This window comes from Dama dama, chromosome 12 (genome assembly GCF_033118175.1).
Source record: "Dama dama isolate Ldn47 chromosome 12, ASM3311817v1, whole genome shotgun sequence".
NCBI lineage: Eukaryota > Metazoa > Chordata > Mammalia > Artiodactyla > Cervidae > Dama > Dama dama.
This window is the reverse complement of record NC_083692.1, coordinates 77991067-78014007: the sequence shown is the minus strand read 5'-3', so window position 1 is coordinate 78014007 and position 22941 is coordinate 77991067. Positions and strand designations below refer to the sequence as shown.

Here is a 22941-nt window from a genome sequence, read left to right as displayed (position 1 = left end):
GATCTTAGGCTTCTTGGTGAATGGAAATTTTATTCAAAATCATTAATGTATCTCTGTCTTTGTATTGAGTTTTGTGACTCTATTTATGTTTTTCAGTAAAGAAAATTACTTCACCATAAAATGACAAAAAATAATCAGTCCATCTGACTTTCAGAGTCTATTCAGTTTTAAATTTTGAATGAAATTATACAGGAATAAAATGTTCTTTTGAAATTTGGAATTGAGTCTTATTTATTAGACTTTGAGGAAGACCAGGATATTTGGTCCTGTCCCCTCCCCAAGCAGAATTGCATTTATTAGACCATGTGTCCTGGAATTGTCCTGATGTCACATTTTCTATGTCATTGGTCCAACGAGTTCAGTCTCCCTTGTTAGTGGCTCATTATTTTTCTGTTTGTAAAATAAATTCAAAATAAGTACACCAGATCTTTCTGTGACATAATGCTGTAATGTTCTCCTACAAAACTTGGTATCTACACATTTTAAACACTTTTTTGTTGTTGTTCAGTCACTAAATCACAACCAAACTTTGTGACCCCATGGACTGCAGCACCCCAGGCTACACTGTACTTCAATATCTCCCAAAGTTGCTCTAATTCATGTCCATTGAGTCATTGATGCTATCTATCCACCTCATCCTCTGCTGCTCCTTTCTCCTTTAGACTTCAATCTTTCCCAGTATCAAGGTTTTTCCAAAGAGTCAGATCTTCACATCAGGTGGCCAAAGTATTGGAGCTTCAGCTTCAGCATCAGTCCTTCAGGTGAATATTCAAAATGGATTTCAATTAGGACTGACTGGTTTGTTCTCCTTGCAGTCCAAGGGACTCTCAAGAGCTTTCTCCAGCACCACAATTCAAAAGCATCACTTGTTCAGCATTCAACCTTATTTATGGTCCAACTCTCACACCACACATGACAATTGGAAAAATCATAGCTTTGATGATACAGACCTTTGTTGGCAAAGTGATGTGTCTGCTTTTTAATATGCCATCTTAAGCTTCCCAGGAGGCACAGGTGTTTAAGAACCTGCCTGCAAATGCAGGAGACATAAGAGATGTGGGTTTGATCCCTGGGTCAGGAAGATCACCTGGAGGAGGGCATGGCAACCCACTCCATATTCTTCCCTGGGAAATCTCATGAACAGAGGCACTTGGAGGGCTACGGTTCACAGGGATGCAGAGCCGGACACGACTGAAACAACTTAGCTCACCTGCAGGTTTGTCATATCTTCTCTCCCAAGGAGCAAGCATCTTTTAATTTCATGGCTTCAGTCACCATCCATAGGGATTTTGGAGCCCACGAAAATTAAATCTGTCACTACTTCTACTTTTTCCCCTTCTATTTGCCATAAAGTGATGGGACCAGATGCCATGATCTTAGATTTTTGAATGTCGAGTTTCAATCCAGTTTTTTCATTCTTCTCTTTCATACTCATCAAGAGGCCCTTAAGTTCCTCTTCACTTTCTCCCATTAGAGTGGTATCATCTGTATATCTGAGGTTTTTGATATTTCTCCCAGCAATCTTGATTCCAGCTTGTGATTCATCCAGCCAGGCATTTCGCATGTTATACTCTGCATATAAGTTAAATAAGAGGACTGGCAATACAGCCTTGAAGTACTCCTTTTCCAATTTGGAACCAGTTGGTTGTTCCATGTCTGGTTCTAACTGTTACTCTTGACCTGCATACAGGTTTCTCAGGAGACAAGTAAGGTGGGTTGGTATTTTCATCTCCTTAAGAATTTTCCAGTTTGTTGTTATCCACACAAAGTTTTTAGTGTAGTCAATGAAGCAGAAGTAGATGTTGTTCTGGAATTCCTTTGCTTTCTCCATGATCCCATGAATGTTGGCAATTTGATCTCTGGCTCCTCTGCCTCCTTGAAACCCAGTTTGTACATCTGGAAGTTCTTGGTTCCCATCCTGCTGAAGGCTAGTTGAAGGATTTTAAGCATAATCTTACTAGCATGTGAAATGAGCACAACCACATAATAATTTGAACAATCTTTGGTATTGCCCTTCTTGGGACTGGAATGAAAACTGACCTTTTCCAGTCCTGTTCAAACACTTAGTATGTGTCAATACCACAGAACTTGATGATTGAAGTTTTGTATACTGTGCATGATCATGAAGTATGTATCTCTCAATCTTCCACTTGGTTTCATCATTTTAATAGATGAATTAATTTAAAAGAACCAAAAGCAAACAAACAAGTAGAAAAGGACGTATAGACACAGTCTCCAAAACAGTGCCAGTTCTTAGAATTTAAGGTCACAAGAACTCATTAATGAGTGATGCAGGGAGGAGAGTTTATATGAGGTTGAACCATCTCTTCTTCTGTCCCATTTGAACTCTGAGTGACAGGCAGCTGATGTCCTGGTTTCTAATTATTTACAAGGAAGCAGGGGAGACCACAAATGCCCAGAGCAGTCTGGGGAACACCAAGATAATACATATATGTATCAATATATTATATTTATCACATGTTTTTATATCCACTTTCTTATGCATAGTTGTGAAGTTGATCACATCTGTAAATTCTTATTACTACCACTAAAATTAAGATACAGAACCATTCTATCCCCTTAAAGAACTTTAGGTTGTTTTGCCAACCATCCCCACCGCTGCAATCCTTGAAAACTGCTGATGCCTTGGTTTCCAATTATTTGTAACTAGGCAGAAGAGACCACAAAGGCCCACAACAGCCTGGGGAGCAGCTTGATATTCTAAAATATATATGCTAATATAATAATTACATGTACATACCAGGAAATTGATATTGCTAAAATTTTATTAAAATACAGATTATGATCTGATACCTCAGTTTTATACGCACTCTGGTTTTGATGCATAGCTCTGTGAAACTTTATCAAATGTATAGGCTCCTGTTACCACCATTCTACAACATAGAATTTTTCCATCTCTCTAAAGAAATCCTCTTTGCACACACTCCTGAGGCCTGCAATTCTTTACAGTCCAGGTCACTACTGATCTCCTTTCATCTCTGTATTTTGTCCTGTTGAGAATGTTGTGTAAGTAGAATCACACTATTTATACAATCATAATAATCCAGTAAGTGTAACCATACACCATGTAGTCTCTGAGATTGATTATTTTTTACTCAGCATAACATCCTGAGATCCATCTAGACTATTGCATATGTCAATAATCTTTTCCTTTTAATCACTACAGACTGTCCCCAACTTAATTAGGGTAATTCAATTTAGGATTTTTGACTTTACAGTAGTGAAAAAGTGGTATGCATTCAGTAGAAACCATACTTGGAATACTGAAATTTTATCTTTTCCTGGGCTAGCAACATGCAGTGTGATATTTCCTGGTGATTCTGGGCAGCAGCAGTGAGCTGAGCTCCTGGCCAGCCTCAAAATCATGAGTGTAAACAACCGACACATTTACAGCCATTTCATACCCATATAACCATTTTGATTTTCACTTTTAGTACAGTACTCAACACATTCATAAGATTTTCATAATTTTAGTATAAAATAGACTGTGTTAGACAATTTTTTCCAACTGTAGGCTAATGTAATTGTTGGCTACATTTAAGGGAAGCTATTGCTTCCCTGATAGCTGAGTTGGTAAAGAATTTGCTGCAATGCAGGAGACCCTGGTTTGATTCCTGGGTTGGAAAGTTCCTCTGGAGAAGGGATAGGCTACCCACTCCAGTATTCTTGGATTTCCCTTGTGACTCAGCTGGTAAAGAATCCGCCTGCAATGCAGGAGATCTGTGTTCGATCCCTGGATTGGGAAGATGCCCTGGAGAAGGGAAAGGCTGCCCACTCCAGTAGTCTGGCCTTGAGAATTCCATGGACAGTCCATGGGGTCACAGAGAGTCAGACACGACTGAGTGACTTTCATTTTCAAGGGAAGCTAGGTTAAAAATATTAGATGGATTTTCTTTTATTTTTTAATTTTAATTTATTTTTATTGAAGTAAAGTTTCTTTACAATGCCAGTTTCTGCAGTACAGCAAAGAGAATCAGTTATACATGTATACATTTATCTCCACTCTTTTTTAGGTTTCCTTCCCATATTAAATGAACTTTTGACTTACTATTGTTTCAACTTAAAATGATTTATTGCAAAATAACCCTATTGAAGTTGAGAAAGATGTATAAATAGTATTTCATTGTGTGAATGCACTACAGGATATTTATCTGTTCATTCAGTGAAGATCACTGATTAATTTCCAGTACTAATGTACATATTTTTGTGTGAACATAAAGTTTTCATTTCTCAAGCAGAAATACCCAGGAGTGTGATTTCTGGGTTGTTCAGTAAGTGAATATTTAAGTTTATGTGAAACTCGTGGATTGTTTTCTAGAATGACTGGGCCATTCACCCACCAGCAATGAATGAGTGATCCAACTTCTCTGCTTCCTTGCCAGAACTTGATATTGTCAGTAATTTTAATTTTGGCCCTTGTGATAGATGTGAAGTGGTTTCTCTTTGTAATTTTAATTTGGATTTCCCTAATATAATTTTAGGGGTGTATTCTTTGGATTTTCTACATAGATGATCATGTTACCAGCAAATAGTGGCAGTTTCACTTTTTCTTTCAACTCTATAAGATTGTTACATCTACTTTCTTTATTGCACTGGCTCCAATATCTAGCACTGTACAGAAGGAGTGACAAGAATGGACACTCTGTCTGGTTTTGTTCTCTTTATTAGAGAAAATCATAGTCTTTTACTAGTAAGAATACCATTAGTTATTGAGTAGATTCCCCACTATTCTTGTGTTGCTCAGAGTTTTCAACATAACTGACTACTGATTTTTTGCAAATCCTTTTTTTCTGACTAGGTTAATATGATGATATGATTTTTCTTTTCTATCGTGTTAATATGGTGAATTCCATCCATTGATTTTCAATATTAAAGTGTCTTGCACCCTTGAAAGAAATTACATTTGTGCTCAGTATATTATTCATTTTATATATCAATGAATTTAACTTGCTAAAATATTTTCAGAAATGTTGTGTCTATCTTCAAGATAAAAGATATTTCCCTGTAGTTTTTGGTTCTTAATGGTCTTTGTCTGATTTGGGTATCAGGGTAATATTAGCCTCATAAAATGAGTGAAGAATTATTTTCTTTCTATTGTCTGCAAGAAATTGTGTATAATTCAATATTTGACAGAATTCTTCAGTGACACTGACTCTGGGGATTTTTTTAATTAAAACTTCAATTTCTTCATAGACATCATGACTTCAGCTTTCTCTGGCCCCTGCTCTGAGGAAAGATGAGGAGGAGCGACCCCGGAGCCCACAGTGAGGTTTGGGGACAGACAGCAGGTGCTTCCAGAGCACTGTCCCCTTGCCCAGAAGTAGGTTCCTACATCTGAGAGCTGGGCAGCGGCGAGGTGCAGGGAGCTGTGCTGTCTGGACTCTCCATACCGATCTGTCCGTCTCTGCTCCATCTTCACTTCTCCACCCTCAGCTAATATCATCAAGAGGACAGGACTTCCCCCAGGGCTCTGCTTATACCACTGTAAACTGTAAAATGTGCTTGAGGAATTGCAGTATGTGGTGAAGTTCTCTCCTTCTTGCAGAAGCAAGAATTCAGGAAAATGCTTTATCTGTTGTCCATTCATTTCTGTTCAGAAAAGCAGTGAGAAGTAACAGAGAAAGTCTGATTAGATGTTTATTCTCTCAGCTGTCATGGTCTCTCTCATTCTTCTTGTGTATTTTCTCCTTCTTTCCATGTCTCTCTCAATAACTCCCTCTACCTCCCACGTTTTAGTTTTTATGTTTTTCTCAACATCCTGCTCTCAGTCAGAAAATCCCCCCTCCTATAGTTGCCTGCAGATAAGATTCCTCTGTGCTGAATTTTCTGGGAGCAATCAGGGAAACCCCAAACTCAGGTGATGTTTGCATCCATAAGATCAACACTGGTGCTAACAGTAGCATCTCCCTTTTCTTCCTCTTCAGAAAGAGTTGCTGCATCTGCCTGCTCCTGAAAGGGTTTCCCTTGTGTCAGCTTCTTCCAGACCTATAGAAACCTGGTCTATACTGCCTTCTCGAAAGAAAATAGAAAGGAGTGACTGCAATTTGAGACAGCCAATCAGATTTACCACCTTATTATCCACCCATCTTCCCCATGGAATGTCTATGTTTGCAGATGCTGCCCCTCTGTGACTGGATCAAAAACTGCTGATCCAGTAATACCTGGTAAACAGTGGTTACTCAAATATTTGCTGAATGATAAATAAATATATATGTTTGCATATGTGAGAATTTGAATGCAAATGTCCCAAAGAGCAATTTAAAAGTGCCCTTCCATGAATGTAAACAGTCAGGAGTTGCTTGTAGCTATTTAGAAATGCTACCTTTTGAAAACTGTGTTAGCCCCAGTAGCCCTAGTTCTCCCATAACAAATCATCACAAATTCAATGGCTCCAAAAAACAAGAATCGGTTCCCTGCAACCTGGAGGGCAGAAGTCTGACGATAAGGTGTCAGCAGGAACATACTCCTTCCAAATGTTCTAGGAAAGACTGATTCCTCACCTCTTCTGGCTTCTGGTGGTTCCAGGTGCTCCTTTGCTAGTGACTGTACACCTCCAGTCTCCTCCTCCATCAAAAAGACCTCATGAGGCCTTCTCACCTGTGTGTCTCTTAAAAGGACACTTGTCACTGGATTGAGGCCCCACCAAGATAATCCAATACGATTGGATTTTGATATCCTTTGCTTAATTCCATTTGAAAAGGTTCTTTGTTAAATAAGATCACATTCACAGTTTCCATGGGTTAGGATGTGAATGTATCTTTTGGGACCCACCCTCCAACCCACTATAGGATCCTTAATGTCTTTGAAGTGTTGCCATGAAATTATACAAACAGTAGAAATCTCAAAACTTCTTTAAAGTCAAAAGTAAATCTGAATCTGAATTACTTTATATATAGAAACAGAAAGAGAAGCAGGTTTAGGATGCAATGGAAAAGGAAAAGCCCATGAGTTAACAAAGTTCTTTGAAATGCACATCCCTGGGATAACTTTTCCTTTTCAGGCATGTTAGATTTGAACTTCCAAATGAAGACAAATCTAGCAATGCTATGTTGCTAAAGGCTCCACCTCCACCCTAAAAGAGCAAGGGGTCTAGAGCAGCACTTGGGGATGCTTTAAAAGTTCCCTGGTCTTCATGCAGATCAGGAGCCCTGCCGCAGTTTACACAGAAGGATGTAAACCAAGACAGAACAGTCACCCCCTAGAGAAGGCCTCGCTTTCCCAACTCACACCATTGCATTTGCTGTAGCCTATCTCCGGGTCTTGTGCTGTGAAGGAGATATTTGCTAAATGAAAAGAAAGGAACCTGACCATGCTTTGGTTTGTGGACTAAAAGGAATCTCTTCATGCCTCGTAGGAAACAGTTTGAATGAATATAAATATAAGATTGCCCTCAGTAGCAAATATTCCTGTCAAACCATCTTAAGAGGGGACTAGATCCAAGAATATTTATAATTAAAAGTTAGCAATATTATCCTCTAAGATTTCACATAAGAAATAATGTTGCTTGAACTGGGCTGTAAAGGTTGAGTACATATATGTGTTTTGAACAAGTACTTGGGACAAACCATTCTGACCAAAGAGGACAGCATCTGCAAAGATTCAGATTAAAGAAAGAGTTTAATATCAGTATAAATTGTTTTATTTTAAAGTGGCTGATGTACATCTAGAGTATGCGGCAGAAAAGGGTAGATGAGAAAACTAGAAGTAACTCAGGGAAAAATTGTACATTGCGTTGTAATTCTGAATATAAAATTTTATCTTTACAATTTCGAATGGGTCCTCATTATCCAAAGATGAGCAGGAAGCAATCTAATTGTATGTGTATATATATACATATGTGTATATATATATACACACATACATATATATGTTATTGTTATTCAGTCACTAAGTCATGTCCAACTCTTTGTGATCCCATGGACTACAGCCCACCAGGCTCCTCTGCCCATGGAGTTATCCAGGCAAGAATACTGGAATGGTAGCCATTCCCTTCTCCAGGGGATCTTCCTGACCCAGGAATCAGACACAGCTCTCCTGCATTGTGGGCAGATTCTTTACCATCTGACCATCACAGAAGCCCAATATGATATTAAACTGGTGGGTTATTTGGAAATCTGCAAAATGAGCACAGGACCAGGTAATTGATCAGCTTCATATACCTGGAAATTACTAAGTAAGAAACTCAAATGCCCATAAAAGAGTGTGATTGCTGAGCTGTACGGTGAGTGAATATTTAAGTTTATGTGGAACTGCTAACTGTCTTCCAGAATGACTGCACCATTTACCCACCAGCAATGTGTGAGTGGTCCAGCTTCTCTACATCGTTGCCAGAACTTGGTTATCCTGAGTAATTTTCATCTTAGCCATTAAGCAAGATTTGGAATGGTATCTCATTGTGGCTTTAATTTGCATTTCCTTGATGGTTAATGATGTTGAACATCTGTTTATATGCTTATTTCCCTAACACATAGCTCTTCCATAATGTGTTTGGATGAACCATTTTCCATTTGGACTACTTGTTTTCTTCCTACTGAGATTAGAGAGTTCATTGTTTTCTGAATACCATCCTTTGATGAAAATACATTGTGAAAATATTTCCTGTCATTCTGTGGTTTGTCCTTTACATTTTCTTAATAGTATCTTTCACAGAGCAAGCATTTTTACTTTTGATGAAATATTTTATTTTTTATTAATTGTGCTTTAACGTCATGACAAAAATCATTTTGTCTAACATTTGGTCCTGAAGATTTTTTTTTTCAAAAAGATTTAGAGTTTTAGATTTTACACTTGGATATACAGTCCATTTTGAGATTCTCCTCAAATTATTGTATAAGGTGTGAGATTTAGGCCAAGATTCACTAATTTGCCTAGAAATATCCAATTGTCCCTAAATCATTTGTTCATATGACTATCATTACTGCATTGAATTGTCATTGCACCCTTGCCAAAAAAATCAAATTTCTCCACTTTCCCAAATCCCCACTTGGGATGAGTCAGTAGCATTATCTTGTTAATAATTTTTTATTTTCCCTTTTTATTCATTTTTATTGAACTTTTTATCTTGTATTGGAGTATAGCCAATTCACAATGCTGTGATAGTTTCAGGTTGACAGCAGAGGGACTCTATCTTTTTAACATTGTAACATCTGGACAATATTTTACTTTTTCATTCTTTATATTTCTAATTTGTGTTTTCTCTTTTTTTACCATGCTAATTCTGTCTAGGAATATATGGTTTATTAATCATTTTAGCATACTTAACTTTGTATCTCGTGGGTATTTCTATCATTTTCCTTCTGTTTTACCAACTTGACATTTTTATTATTTTCTTATTTCAGTTTATATTAGCTGTAATTTGTTCTTCTATCTTTTTTTGTTGAAAGCCTAGATAATTGTTTTGCAGAATTTTTCTTTAGAAATATAAGTATTTAAAAAGATGAACTCTTCCTATGTAAAATATTACCTATGAAATTGAAAGTGGAAGTAGCTTAATCGTGTGTGACTCTTTGAGACCCCATGGCCTATACAGTTCATGGAATTCTCGAGGACAGAGTACTGGAACGGGTAGCCTTTCCCTTCTCCAGGGGATCTTCCCAATCTAGGGATTGAACCCAGGTCTCCCGCATTGCAGACAGATTCTTTACCAGAATCTATTATGAGATATTACCTGTATCTCATAATATGTATATATATATGTTCTCACTATATTTTCTTTCCAAATACTTTCAAACAACCAAGTAATTATTTATTTAACCTATAGGTTACATTAAAACTTAATGCCTAAATTCCAAATATTTGGGAGTTTCTAAAGATATCTTTTTGCTATTGATTTTCTAAGTCAATTTCACTACTGATCAAATAATACATTCTGTATAATTTCAATTTTCTTAAATATACTAAGCCTTCTTATGCACAAACAAATTGTGTGTGTGTGTGTGTGTGTGTGTGTATTTAATCTACACAACAGGGTGTGTCTGGGTCCAGGCTGCAGGTGCCCGGGGAGCACTCGGCACTCGCTGCAGAAGTAGGTGCTGAGTCTCCAGGCTGGGAAGCTGTGATGTGCAGTGAGAGCTGCTCGGCACTGTACTGAGGAAAACTGTGAGTCTTCCTTTTTATTCACAACCAAATGTATGGCTATCAAGAATGCAGGGCCTTTACCAGGGTATTGCTGATACCATGGGAAGTAGTCAAATTCACTCTTCTCATAAGTACAGTTCTGAATGGAAATCACTCCTTCCTGGACTGTCCATGATTGAGGGCTCTGTTTGAGACTGAAAGCAAAGACAAGAGTCTATTTTTGCACAGGTGTTGTTGTGAAGAGAATGCTGTTCCCATCATTAAATTGGGAGTGTTTTAGATGAGAAAGAATTAGGAGCAACCTCAGGAGAGAGAAAGGTATTATAAATGGTCAGTTTTTAGTTAAGGCCATGTGGAAGGAATATTCACAGAGGCTATTGCTTCCTTAACTAACATGGAGTGTAAAGATAATCATTCCAAAGCTCCTTTATAAGTGTTCCCCTCTCTCTTCCATTTCACCAGCCTTTGGAATCCAAAGATAAGATGAACTCCATTTTCTGTTTTTACAGCAGACGGGAACCACACACTAGATTCTGAGATAATGTTAAGGATAAAGTTGTTGGCTAACAAATCTCATTGACTGCACAGAGTGCCACAGTGTTTCAAGAGCCCTTAAATGCTTCCCTGGTAGCTCAATTGGCAACAAATCCACCTGCAATGCAGGAGACACCAGTTCAATTCCTGGGTCGGGAAGATCCGCTGGCGAAGGGACGGACTACCCACTCCAGTGTTCTTGGGCTTTCCATGTGGCTCAGCTGGTAAAGAATCCTCCTGCAATGCGGGAGACCTGAGTTTGAAACCTGGGTTGGGAAGATCTTCTGGAGAAGGGAAAGACTACCCATTTCAGTATTCTGACCCAGAGAATTCCATGAACTGTATAGCCCACGGGGTCTCAAAGAGTCGGACATGACTGAGGGACTTTTACCTTCACCTTAATGTTTAGGTGAAAGACTATGGCAGGTACTGTTCATTGCCTACAAGTAGATTTACTTCTTCATCCTTACCAGAATCTCTATGTTCTGTTTTTCAGCAATGTTTCAAGACAAAAATGCATGCCTTACCCAGACTTTCATAGCTTGAGATCAGCTTGAACTCTGTTCTAATCAGTAAGATGTAAACATCCTGAGTGATTTATCACCCTTTTCTATTCACTAAACTTATCTACTTTTCCTAATAATGCCAAATGTCAATGGGTTCAGTTCAGTTCAGTTAGTCGCTCAGTCGTTTCCGACTCTTTGCGACCCCATCAATGGGTTAGTACCTTGCTAATACATGAGTGCATGCGTGCTAAGTCACTTCAGTCATGAGGTGACTCTATGGACTCTTTCTGAGTCCATGGACTGTAGCCTGCCAGGCTTCTCTGTCCATGGGATTCTCCAGGCAAGAATACTGGAGTGGGTTGCCGTGCCCTCTCCAGGGGATTTTCCCGACCCAGGGATCGAACCTGAGACTCCTGCGGCTCCTGCATTGCAGGCGGATTCTTTACCACTGAGCCACCAGGGGAGTCCTGATACTACATACCAAAGGTCAAAAGTCACATTTGTATCCCGGAGAGATGAAAAAGACCAATAACACATTTCTCATCTATGGTCTATTAAGAGAAGGCTTAACCCTGGTCAGAAGTCATGCTTGTTTCACAAATCTGTTCTAACTTAAATATTTCAGGAGCAGAAAAGGAAGACTAGAATGAAAGCACCTGAAATTTCAGTTTTAGTTCATTGTTACCTTATAATTAGTAGGAGGTCATCATGTATCATTTTAGTTTTTATTGGAGTATTATAGTCATATAAGAAAATGTAATATAAGGGTACAGCCTGGTAAATTTTCACACAACCAACACTCTTTTAACCAGCACTCAGATCAAGAAACAGAGCTTTACCAGCCCTACAGTGCTCTCTTTATGATATTGCCCCACATATAACAGTATTCTGATTTCTGCCAGTGTAAATTAGCTATGTCAGCTTATGTATCCTATAGGAATGACATGTTTAGTGACTATCTGAATATCTTCTGTTGTCAAAAACCTACTTCAGACTTTGGTCTTTTCTATCAATTTGCTTGCTTTCTTGTTGATTTGAAAGAGATATTTTTAAATCAAAATGATCCCTTTGATGATATATGTGATAGATAATGTTTGATAATATATTATTTTTGATAATCAATATTACATTTGATAAGATACTAATATTGTACATATATTTACTAGTTATCCTTTAATAGGTTTTCTAGTTATCCTTTTAACTCTTGGAATAATTTTAATATAGATCAGTTTTTTAATGAAGGGTAGTTGATTTACAATATTGTGCCCATCTTTGCTGTACAGAAAAGTGACAAAAAATGAATGTATATCTGAATATAGATTAGTTTTGATGCTTAGTGACTCTTGTGTCCTGTTTAAGAAATGTGTATCTAACACAAAGTAATGAACAAGTTCTGAATTTTTTCTATTAACTTCATGCATTATTCTTACATTCAGATCTGCATTCTGACTGCTATTTATAAATCCTTTATCCTTGGCACATGGGTGGAAATGTTTTCCAATTTTTAATGTAATATCTTTCCAGTATTAATTTTATCACAAAATTTTACTTTGTCACCCTCTCCATCTGGTCATATCATTCTCCTTTATTTCAGGTTTTCTTCTATTTTTAAAATTTTTCTTTACCTTTCATAGTTATCATGTATTTATTGCATGGGTGATGTAGTTTTCTAAACTTTCATTCTAACTACTAAAATGAATTATTTTCTGAAGTTTTCTCATCCTCTTTGTGCCCAGGATACTTTCTTCTCTATGTTCTGTATTGTGTATACACTTGTTATTGTTAATTTAGACATCACTTAGTATGTTGCCAGTGTTATGCAATTCTGGTGTAACAAACAAATTAGATATTCTTCTAACTTTAGATTGAGTCCCTTAGATGTGCAAACAGGTAGAATTTGTGAAACATTAGAATCCTCAGTGTGCACTGCCAACAATCTTTCCTGATTCAATTTACTGATGTATTAGCTGTAGGGAAAAGCAGTTAAGACACAGTATGGAGCTCCAAGTTACTAACTCCTATTAATTTTCTTGTGAGATCATATACTCATGGTGAATCTCTATTGGTAGAATTAGTGATAGAACTAATGACAGTTCTATTAAACAGTACTCATTAATTCTATAATTTCTAAAGATAAATTCAGTAGAATGTTTTAAAGCAGGACACATCTGGTATTAAAATGGCACTTTATTTATTTATTTATTTATTTTGGAAAGGATTATTTCTGAACAGAGATGAAAAATTAGAAATCAAAAAAGGCTTTTTAAAATCTGTTCACCACTTTTGGGTTGGCAAGCACTGTGCTTCCTATGGGCATGGGTTTGCTGAAATACCACATGGACTTTTAACACCTTTGTTGACTTATAGTTATGAAAGATGAATTGAATGAGAATACCAGTTGAAAGCTAAATACCTAGTTTTTTGCATCCATTTTTCTAAAATCAGGAGAATTCTCTGCCTCTTTGCAGGGGACTCTAGTTAAACACAATTTTAATTTTTCAAAATATCTGGTGCCAACCACTTTATGAGAAACACAACACACTGGGAATTTTAATGGAAGAAAGAATTTTGTATTGGAATAAACTAAAGTTTCACATGACCTATTTCACTAATAATGATAGGAAAAAGGAGTAAAGAGAGGAAAGAAGGAAAAGAGAGAGCGAGGGAGAAAGGAAAAGAAACGGAAATAGAAGGAAAGGATTAATGGGTTTATGAATAAATAAGTATTTTTCAAATGTAACCCTGTCTTCATTATGAAATCTGTGTGAGGTTGACTCTCTCTTCTATTTTTATAGAAGCTCTAACTCACCCTTTCAATATTTTATTGCACCCCTAGTAATTATTAGTATCATCAGTCATGAATATTTCTTTACTCAATAAATATTTATTGAACACCTACTATATATTGGGTACTGGGCTGATGACTGAGAATACTTCAATAAGCAAAAGGAACAAAAAGATATGCTTCAGGAATAGTGAAGTCAGGAAAAGGAAAGTGAGCTCAAAGTCTGTGAAGAGGAAGAAATGAGTGAAAAAGTGACTGGAGAGATATGCTGGTATTTGGAAAGTGCTACAGCACCTCTCATTGCACTTTCCAGGACTTCAGTACAAGTACCTGTTCTTTTATCTCTAACTCACAAATCAAAGCAATTTCCAAAGCCTGATAAACACAGCAATTTACATTTAGGTACACATCTACACAGGAGGATAGATTTCTGTTTTTTTGATGATCCAAGAATATTATGTTAGTGATGCTGCTCACATCAAGGACCAGAATACCTCTCTATTATTTTCCTGCCTTGTGCTCTAATTTCCTCTAAATCTTTTCACCTGGGGAAAACGTGTGGCTAATAAGGAGCTAAGGATGTTTCAGAATCTTGCTACAATCAGTAACACATAGTCCTAGTTTAGAGGACTAGCATGTTTCTTTACAGATTAAGGATTATTGCTTTTCTCAAGTCACAGCATATGATTTTTATTCTAACACTTGACATTTTGCCCTGAAATGTTTCACCTTCTGCGGTGGATATTGTGATTCATTCTACTGACTTTCCAGTTGACTTATTACTTTGGGGCTTTCTTCTTACTATTACTCCCAGCGAGGCCACATTGAGCAACACATGCCAAGATTTTGGAGCTTGACATTAGCAGATTTAAAAATAAATGTAACAGCTGGACTAAGACATATTAAAACTGATGATAGGCAACTTTTAAAATCTCTTTGAGGCTTAGCTTTCTAATAGGTGGCACAGGTCTCAGAATAACTCACTAAATGGTAATGAGGATTAAAAGATACACTTAGGCCTTTCTAAAAAGACACTGATTTTAAAGCCAAAAAGAAATTTTTGATAGATTTGACAGTATGAGAACTAAAGAAAACATCATTTAAAAAATAAATGGTAGTATGTTAGAATAAAATATACTAACAAATATAAAAGTTTAATTATCAAGTAAGATATCAAAATAATTCTAGCAAATAAAAATAAAACTAATCTAATGGAAAAAATGGTCAAAAGATAGCAATAAGCATGTGACCAAGGTTGAATGAAAGAGTGCCAATACACAGAGAAAAAAATTGCTCAAAAGCACTAGGGATCAGTAAAATGCTATAGATAAAGTACATTTGGATTGCTAAAATGAAAGAGGCTGATAATTCTCAATTTTTAGAAGATGCAAACTGCACCTTCCCACTCCCTGTTGGTTGAAGTATAATTGTTTATACCACTTGAATGGAAAGTTGTCACTTTATCAAAAAAATTTTAAATGCACCTTGTTTTGCAAACAGCCATTCCAGTTTCAGAAATTCCATTACAATAGACATGTCTCCACATATACAAAAGTCAATCTCCAAAGCTGTATAAAGACAACACTTCTTATGATAGCACAATAATAGAAACAAATACTTATTAATGGAAAAGTAGTTAATAATAGAACATTTCAGAGTACTACATAGGCGTTATAAAGAATAAATTGGACCACTTCCCAGGTGGCGCAGTGGTAAAGAATCCACCTTACGCAGGAGACAAAGGAGACCAGATTTGATCCCTGGATTGGGAAGATCTTCTGGAGAAGGAAATGGTAACCCACCCCAGTATTCTTGCCTAGAAAATCCCATGGACAGAGAAGCCTGGAGGGCTACAGTTCTTGAGTTGGCAAAGAGTCGGACATGAAAGAAGTCTTTGGAACAATAATTATTTGTATTTTTCTCATGTTTAGGTTAAGACTAACACACTGGAACTAACGTTTTATTGACATGAGAAAGAACCGTGAAAAATTGCTAATGCTTCTCACTTTATTTCTATGTTGCAATTAGGATTCTTAGTATACCCATAATTCGTCTCAGCCACATCAATCAATGAAGCACTTCTTCCTTGTCCTTTTCTTTATGCATCTTCTCCCTGTTTCCTTCCCATCATTTTGCTCATCTCTTACTGCTCTCTGACTCTCCTTCCAGATGACTCTAGATTTGCTCTCGTGACTGCTCCCCCACTGTGTCCCCCCTTCTTCCCACCAGAGATACTGCACAGGTACAGCCCCGTCTGTCCCCATGTGCCCCGCTCAGGATGCAGTAGTACACAGCGTTGTCTCTCAGGGTGACCTGGGGCAGGACCAAGGTGCTGGACTTTCTGTCTGAAGCTATGGTCAGAGAGGCCAGGCTGTTCCCTGTGCCTCGTAAGCCATGAATGACATACTGTGGACTCTGATTGGGATTTTGCCGATACCAATGTATATAGTCATTTCCACCAACTGTAGAGTGGTTACAAGGCAGGCTCACATCCTCTCCTTCAGGACAATCCATGGAGCTGGGCTGAGTGATCTTAGCATCAATCACAGTCCCTGGGGGGTTAAGAAATCAAGTTAACTCCAGAGCACAAATCAGTGTAATTCTATGGATCAAAGGGATAAGCCTCCTATAAATGTTTGGCCCTAACCCCTACTCCAGTGTTTCTACTTATGTCCTGTAAAAATATTGTTGATGTTCATTATAGGACTGCAAGGAAATGAAACCAGTTATCCTAAAGGAAATGAACCCTAAATATTCACTGGAGAGACTGATGCTGAAATTGAAGCTCCAATATTTTGTCCACCTGATGAGAAAAGCTGACTCATTGGAAAATACCCTGATTCTGGGAAAGAGTGAAGGCAAAAGGAGAAGGGGGCATCAGAGGATGAGATGGTTAAACAGCATCACCATCTCAATGGACATGAATTTGAGCATACTCCGAGAGAGTAGAGGACAGAGGAGCCTGGCATACTGAAGTCCACTTGGTCGTAAAAAGTTGGATATGACTTAGCAACTGGACAACAACAAAATTATAGAGACCAAAGATACATGGCAAGAATCAGAGATTCCATAGGCTTTGTCCCATGGATCCTTGGCTTAATAAACCCAGAGAATCCTTACAACCTGCTTACTGAAAGGACTCTTCTGGTATCGTGGCTATGATTTAACCTGTCATGTAGAAGACGGTCCTCTTTAGCAAACCCACAGATCATTTCTCAGTCCCATCACTGTGATGCTGATTATAGCACAAGGAGGGGAGTGGAGAGTAAGTGACTCTTTGTGGCCCTTTGCCCTCAAGTCACCCCTTGTAGACACAGAGCACTTACCCAAGGTCAGAAACACGCTTACTCCAGTCTCCAATCTCATACTTCAAGGACAAGCTAGGACCATGGGCTCAGAGCTCAGACTTGTGTTTGATCCTTTGCTTGAAGAGGTTCCAGAGAACAGAAGCAACAGCTGTCAGTAAAAACGTACAACCAGCGCAGATACTGCTGTGTTGTCAGGACTTTTTCAGCCAATGATCAAGCAGCTCCTTATCTATGTCTTCCTCCCCAGTTTTAGTCATGTCCCTAAAAGATGGTGAAACATCCTCAGCTCACAGTGAGATCACCTATGAAGTTTAAAGTCTGGCTCTGGAAAAGGAACACCGATCACAATGACGTGTCTGCACAGTTATTGGTCTTTCATTTGTTTCTTAGGAGACTGGATGATGCTCCATGAAGCTTGAGGAACACAATGTTTAATCCCAGAAAAATGTACTGAGCTCTGTGTTGTAAAATGATGAAAATTTCCATCCACATTCCAGAAAATTAATGGGAGATTCAAAAGTAGGCAGTGATGTGCTCTGGAAGACAGGAAAAATTAATAACATTGAGACAAAAAGCTACATATCCTAGAACTTGCAGCAACTCTTCTAAGGGTTCTTGGAATCTTGCATCTATTGCCAACTAGGTAGACATTTTCTGTGCATTTGTTCTTAATAAACTAACTGATTGACATAGATGGTGTTCGCCTCCTCCTTGAACAGCGGTCCTTAATCCTCATGTTCCCTATGCCGATGCTTGTGGATGTTGTGTAGCAAGGATGCTAAGGCAGAGGAATTGACAGAAATGATGAGGAAAAAAGTGGAGGCGGCATAGAGGTGGGTGGGAATGGTAGAAAAAGTTGGAGGAGGGAAAAAGAGGTATCAGGAATAGAAAAGGAAAGGGATAATCAGAGCAGGGAAATGGGAATGTGTGTTAGGAAGGTACTTGGAAAGGGCTTAGGCTATTGGGTTAACCTGAATCCTTGACCACACACGTTCAACAAGGGATAATAAAGATCAAGTTGTCTAAAGAAGATGAAAGTCTGTTATTTTTCCTTTTGCGGGGCACATCAATGGAAAATAAATTTCCCTTCCCTTCTCCCAGAAACACTGTTTTCAGATGAATCAGCCCCCTCTTGTGACTGAATAGAAGAACTGCAGCTCTAAATCCGGACCAATAGTCAGCAAGCAACTTTTTGAAAAACCCCAAAAGTTTGCAGGTAAATGGGCTTCCCAGGTGGCGTGAGTGGTAAAGAACTCACCTGCCAATGCAGGAGACTTAAGAGACGCAGGTTGATTCCCTGGATCAGGACGATCCCCTGGAGAAGGGCCCATGGCAACCCACTCCAATATTCTGCCTGGAAAATTCATTGGAAAGAGGAGCCTGGTGGGCTACAGTCGATGACTTGCAGAGTCAGACACGACTGAAGCATCTTAGCACACACTTCACACATCTTACTTGTAATACCTCTGTACTCATCTGTATTTTCTTGGTCCTAAACACTCCATGAAGGTGAAGGTGAAAGTGAAGTCACTCAGTCGTGTCCGACTCTTTGCGACCCCACGGATTGTAGTCTGCCAGGCTCTTCCATCCATGGGATTTTCCAGGCAAGAGTACTGCAGTGAGTTGCCATTTCCTTCTCCAAAACACTCCACAGAAGTGCTTTAATTGTCTTTGACTGCTTTACTAAGTCATATGCTTCTCATTTGTTGATCTCTTTAACTTTTCATTTGTCTCTAGCCTTCCTATATTTAAAATTTACTTCAAAGGCCGTGTAACTCAATGTTTATAAAACAGTTTGGTACACAGTAGACACTCAAGAATTACTTGTATCCTGAATGAGCCGATGAATCATTATTCATGAATTTAATGAAAAAATTATGTTGAACAATTGTTTAAATTATTCTGAAAACAATCTTCCAATTTTATGGAATGCATGCCAAACAAAAGGCTCCAATAGTATAAACAGGGGGGCATTATTGTGAACAAAATGAACAGTAAATTGTGAACAAAATGGACAATAAACAATAAATCCAAGTCTAGGATTGAGGAAAATTCTATTGAAGACATGGGAGTAAATGTTATGGTAATCATGCTTTGTTCATTTAACAAACATTCAAAAATACTCAGTGGAAGTCTCATTGTTGTTCAGGCACTCAGTCGTGTCTGACTCTATGTGACCCCTTGGACTGCAGCACAGCAGACTTCCCTGTCCTTCACTATCTCCAAGAGATTGCTCAAACTCATGTCCATTGTGTGGATGATGCCATTTCTCAGAGTTGTGCTTGCAGCATGTAACCTTGATGGATGTGGTAACGTCTTCTCTGAGACAAAGAATGAACTTGCTTACTGCTTGGTGAAAATAGCAATGAATTCCCCAAGCTCACTATTCATCAGCTGTGACACAATCCCATCGCATGCATAGAATCCATTTACACCCCTTAAATCACCATGAGAGACTTATGGACAAAGGCAACTGAAGCAAATATGCTAGTGTTCATGCTGCTTGCTGTGTCCTAAATAATAACATCCTTCATCTCTAACACAGGATTTGTGACTTTACTGATAGCACCAAAGAAACAACAAGCTATTAGCCTGTAAGAGAGTAAGATCTGCTGCTGCTGCTGCTAAGTCACTTCTATCATGTCCAACTCTATGCGACCCCATAGATGGCATCCCACCAGGCTCCCCCGTCCCTGGGATTCTCCAGGCAAGAACAATGGAGTGGGTTGCCATTTCCTTCTCCAATGCATGAAAGTGAAAAGTGAAAGTGAAGTCACTCAGTCATGTCCAACTCTTAGCGATCTCATGGACTGCAGCCTACCAGGCTCCTCCATCCATGGGATTTTCCGGGCAAGAGTACTGGAGTGGGGTGCCATTGCCTTCTCCAAAGTAAGATCAAGACCTGACAAAACCCTCTCTGCCACCTTTACAGACACTATAATAAATACTTGAATTACTTTTGAGAAAAATGTTTCCCCAAACTGGTATAAAATGGATCTTTTCTGAAGGATGTTCTTTATAGCCTCACATGGGACTTAACTATTATTTCTAATGAAATGCTTGAGGAATTCTCTTACATGAGTGAGTGAAGTCGCTCAGTCATGTCCGACTCTTTGTGACCCCACGGACTGTAGCCTACTAGGCTCCTCTGTCCATGGGATTTTTCAGGCAAGAGTACTTGAGTGTGTTGCCATTTCCTAATGAAATAAAGACTCCTGGGAAATCAGTGTTACACCCTCAAATGACTGTTAATCATGTGAAGAATCTCATACCAGTACACAATCAAAAGTAGAATAAATATGAACCAGTCCTCTGACCATAATTATGATCTCTAATCAAAGCTTTAAAAAAAAAAATCTTACCTCCTGTAAAATGTTTCTACCAAGGTTAATTATTTGAATATGTTTCCTGAGACTTTCTCTTGCAATAATTTGAAATCAAATTTTGACGTGTGCTCATAATAATTTGACTTGACATTCCTTTTATATTTTCCAAAGTCTTTAGAACATGTCTTTTTTTTCTCTTTTACATATTTCACTGCAGGGTTTCTAGCTTTCAAGTTGACCCAATTCATTGAGATTACACCTGATAAAGTGAAGTCAGTTGACTGAGGACAGACTGAGATCCTGCATGGATCTAATTAATTAACAGAGCCTACTGAGCAAAGGAAAGCTGGAACCTGAGTCTTCAAGTAAGAGGCAGAGATAACTGAATTATACCACATAACAAGCAATGAGAACATACAATATAGTTAAGAGTTTCATGGGTGGAAGTGACAAGAAGGGAAAAGGAAAGCAAAGAGGGAGAAGGCCCATGCAACATTTGTTTAGTAGATATTTATCAACTGACTACTATGGGCCAGTCTCTGTTCTAGACACTAAGAGTAAAGCCCATGAGCAAAACACACAATAATACTGACCTCACAGAACTTATAATCTAATTGCAGTTACTAGCAATGAATATATTGACATGTCAATCAAAAATATGCCTGCTCATTATGGTTATTACCATTGGGAAATGACAAGGGTGTTTGATACAGAGTTAAGAAAAGGTTTATGGATGACTACATTAGTCAGGAAGTTCAGCAAAAGTCAGAAGGTTTTCTCTGCAGTAGTGATATTTGGGGAAGAAAATAGAACCCACTCTATATTCTTGCCTGGAAAATTCCATGGACAGAGAAGCCTGGTGAACTACAGTCCCTGGGGCCACGAAAGAGTTGGACACAATTTAGCGACCAAACATAAACAAGTGATATTTGAGCTGAGACCTGAAGAATGAAAATAGGTCAGGCTCACCAAGATCTGGGGGAGGAAAATTGCAGACAAATGAAAGAATAAGACCCAACGTGGGACAAGACGTGACAAGTTTAGAAAACTGAAAGATCAGCATTGTGACTGCACAGAGAGTCAGGGAAGAGTTATGAACTAAGATTGAAGGGTCAGGTGGGATTCACATTGTGCAGAGTCTTGTGCACTGTAGCCAAGAGCTTGTATTTTATTCTAGAGGCAATAGAAATCCACTGAAGAATTTAGGCTGGTAGCAACAACTTTGATTGATACTTAAAAAACCACTGTTGCTACCAGTTAGATTAGTGCTTCTCAAATTTCAAAGTGGTAGAATCACCTGGGGATTTGTTAAAATGAAGATTCAAATTCAGTAGATTTGGAGTCGATCCTGGGATTCTGCACAAGTTCTAATATTGCTGGTCTAAATTTTGAGTATCAAAACTTTGGATAACATACTTTGAGAGAAAAGAGACAAGTTAGAAGGTAACCTAGATCAGAACAATACTTTCCAAATTTTGTTTAATACATCTTATTTTATGAAAAGATCAACTCAATTCATTCACTCAGTCGTGTCCAACTCTTTGCAACCACATGGACTGCAGCACACCAGGCTTCCCTGTCCATCACCAACTTCCAAAACTTGCTCAAACTCATGTCTATAGAGTCAGTGATGCCATCCAGTCATCTCATCCTCTGTCATCATCCCCTTCTCCTCCTGCCTTCAAATTTTGCAGCATCAGGGTCTTTTCCAATGAGTCAGTTCTTCACATTAGGTGGCCAAAGTACTGGAACTTCAATTTCAACATCAACCTTCCAATGACTATTCAGGACTGATTTCCTTTAGGATTGACTGGTTTGATCACCTTGCTGTCCTAGAGACTCTCAAGAGTCTTCTCCAACACCACAGTTCAAAAACATCAATTCTTCAGCACTTAGCCTTCTTTACAGTTCAACTCTCACATCTATTCATGACCACTGGAAAAACCATAGTTTTGACTAGATGGACCTTTGTCAGTAAAGTAATGTCTCTGCTTTTAAATATGCTGTCTAGGTTTGTCATAGCTTTTCTTCCAAAGAGCAAGCATCTTTTAATTTCATGGCTGCAGTCACCATCTGCAGTGATTTTGGAGCCCAAGAAGATAAAATCTATCACTGTTTCCACTGTTTCCCCATCTATTTTCCATCTGCCATGAAGACCAGATGCCATGATCTTAGTTTTTTGAATGTTGGGTTTTAAGCCAGCTTTTTCACTTTTATGAAAAGATATTAGTTCTTGTTCTCTGTGAGGTACTCTGATGTTTTCTAATCTTATTTTTTTGTTACAAAATGTGTAATGACAAAAACCTTACTGATTAAAATAAAAGAAATTAAAACTGAAATTTTTCACTTAGTAAAATGAAAACTAATTTAAAGTAGTAATATCC

At 38.2% G+C, this 22941-nt stretch overlaps 1 gene segment (V, D, J or C); it reads right to left on the bottom strand.

Annotated features, from left to right (window-relative positions):
* Positions 1-15782: 15782 nt before the first annotated feature.
* Positions 15783-17387, bottom strand: LOC133067384 (T cell receptor alpha variable 26-1-like). The segment is given in 2 exon segments: positions 15783-16475; positions 17250-17387. Coding segments are annotated over 2 exon segments (417 nt in total).
* Between the last annotated feature and the right edge of the window lie 5554 nt (positions 17388-22941).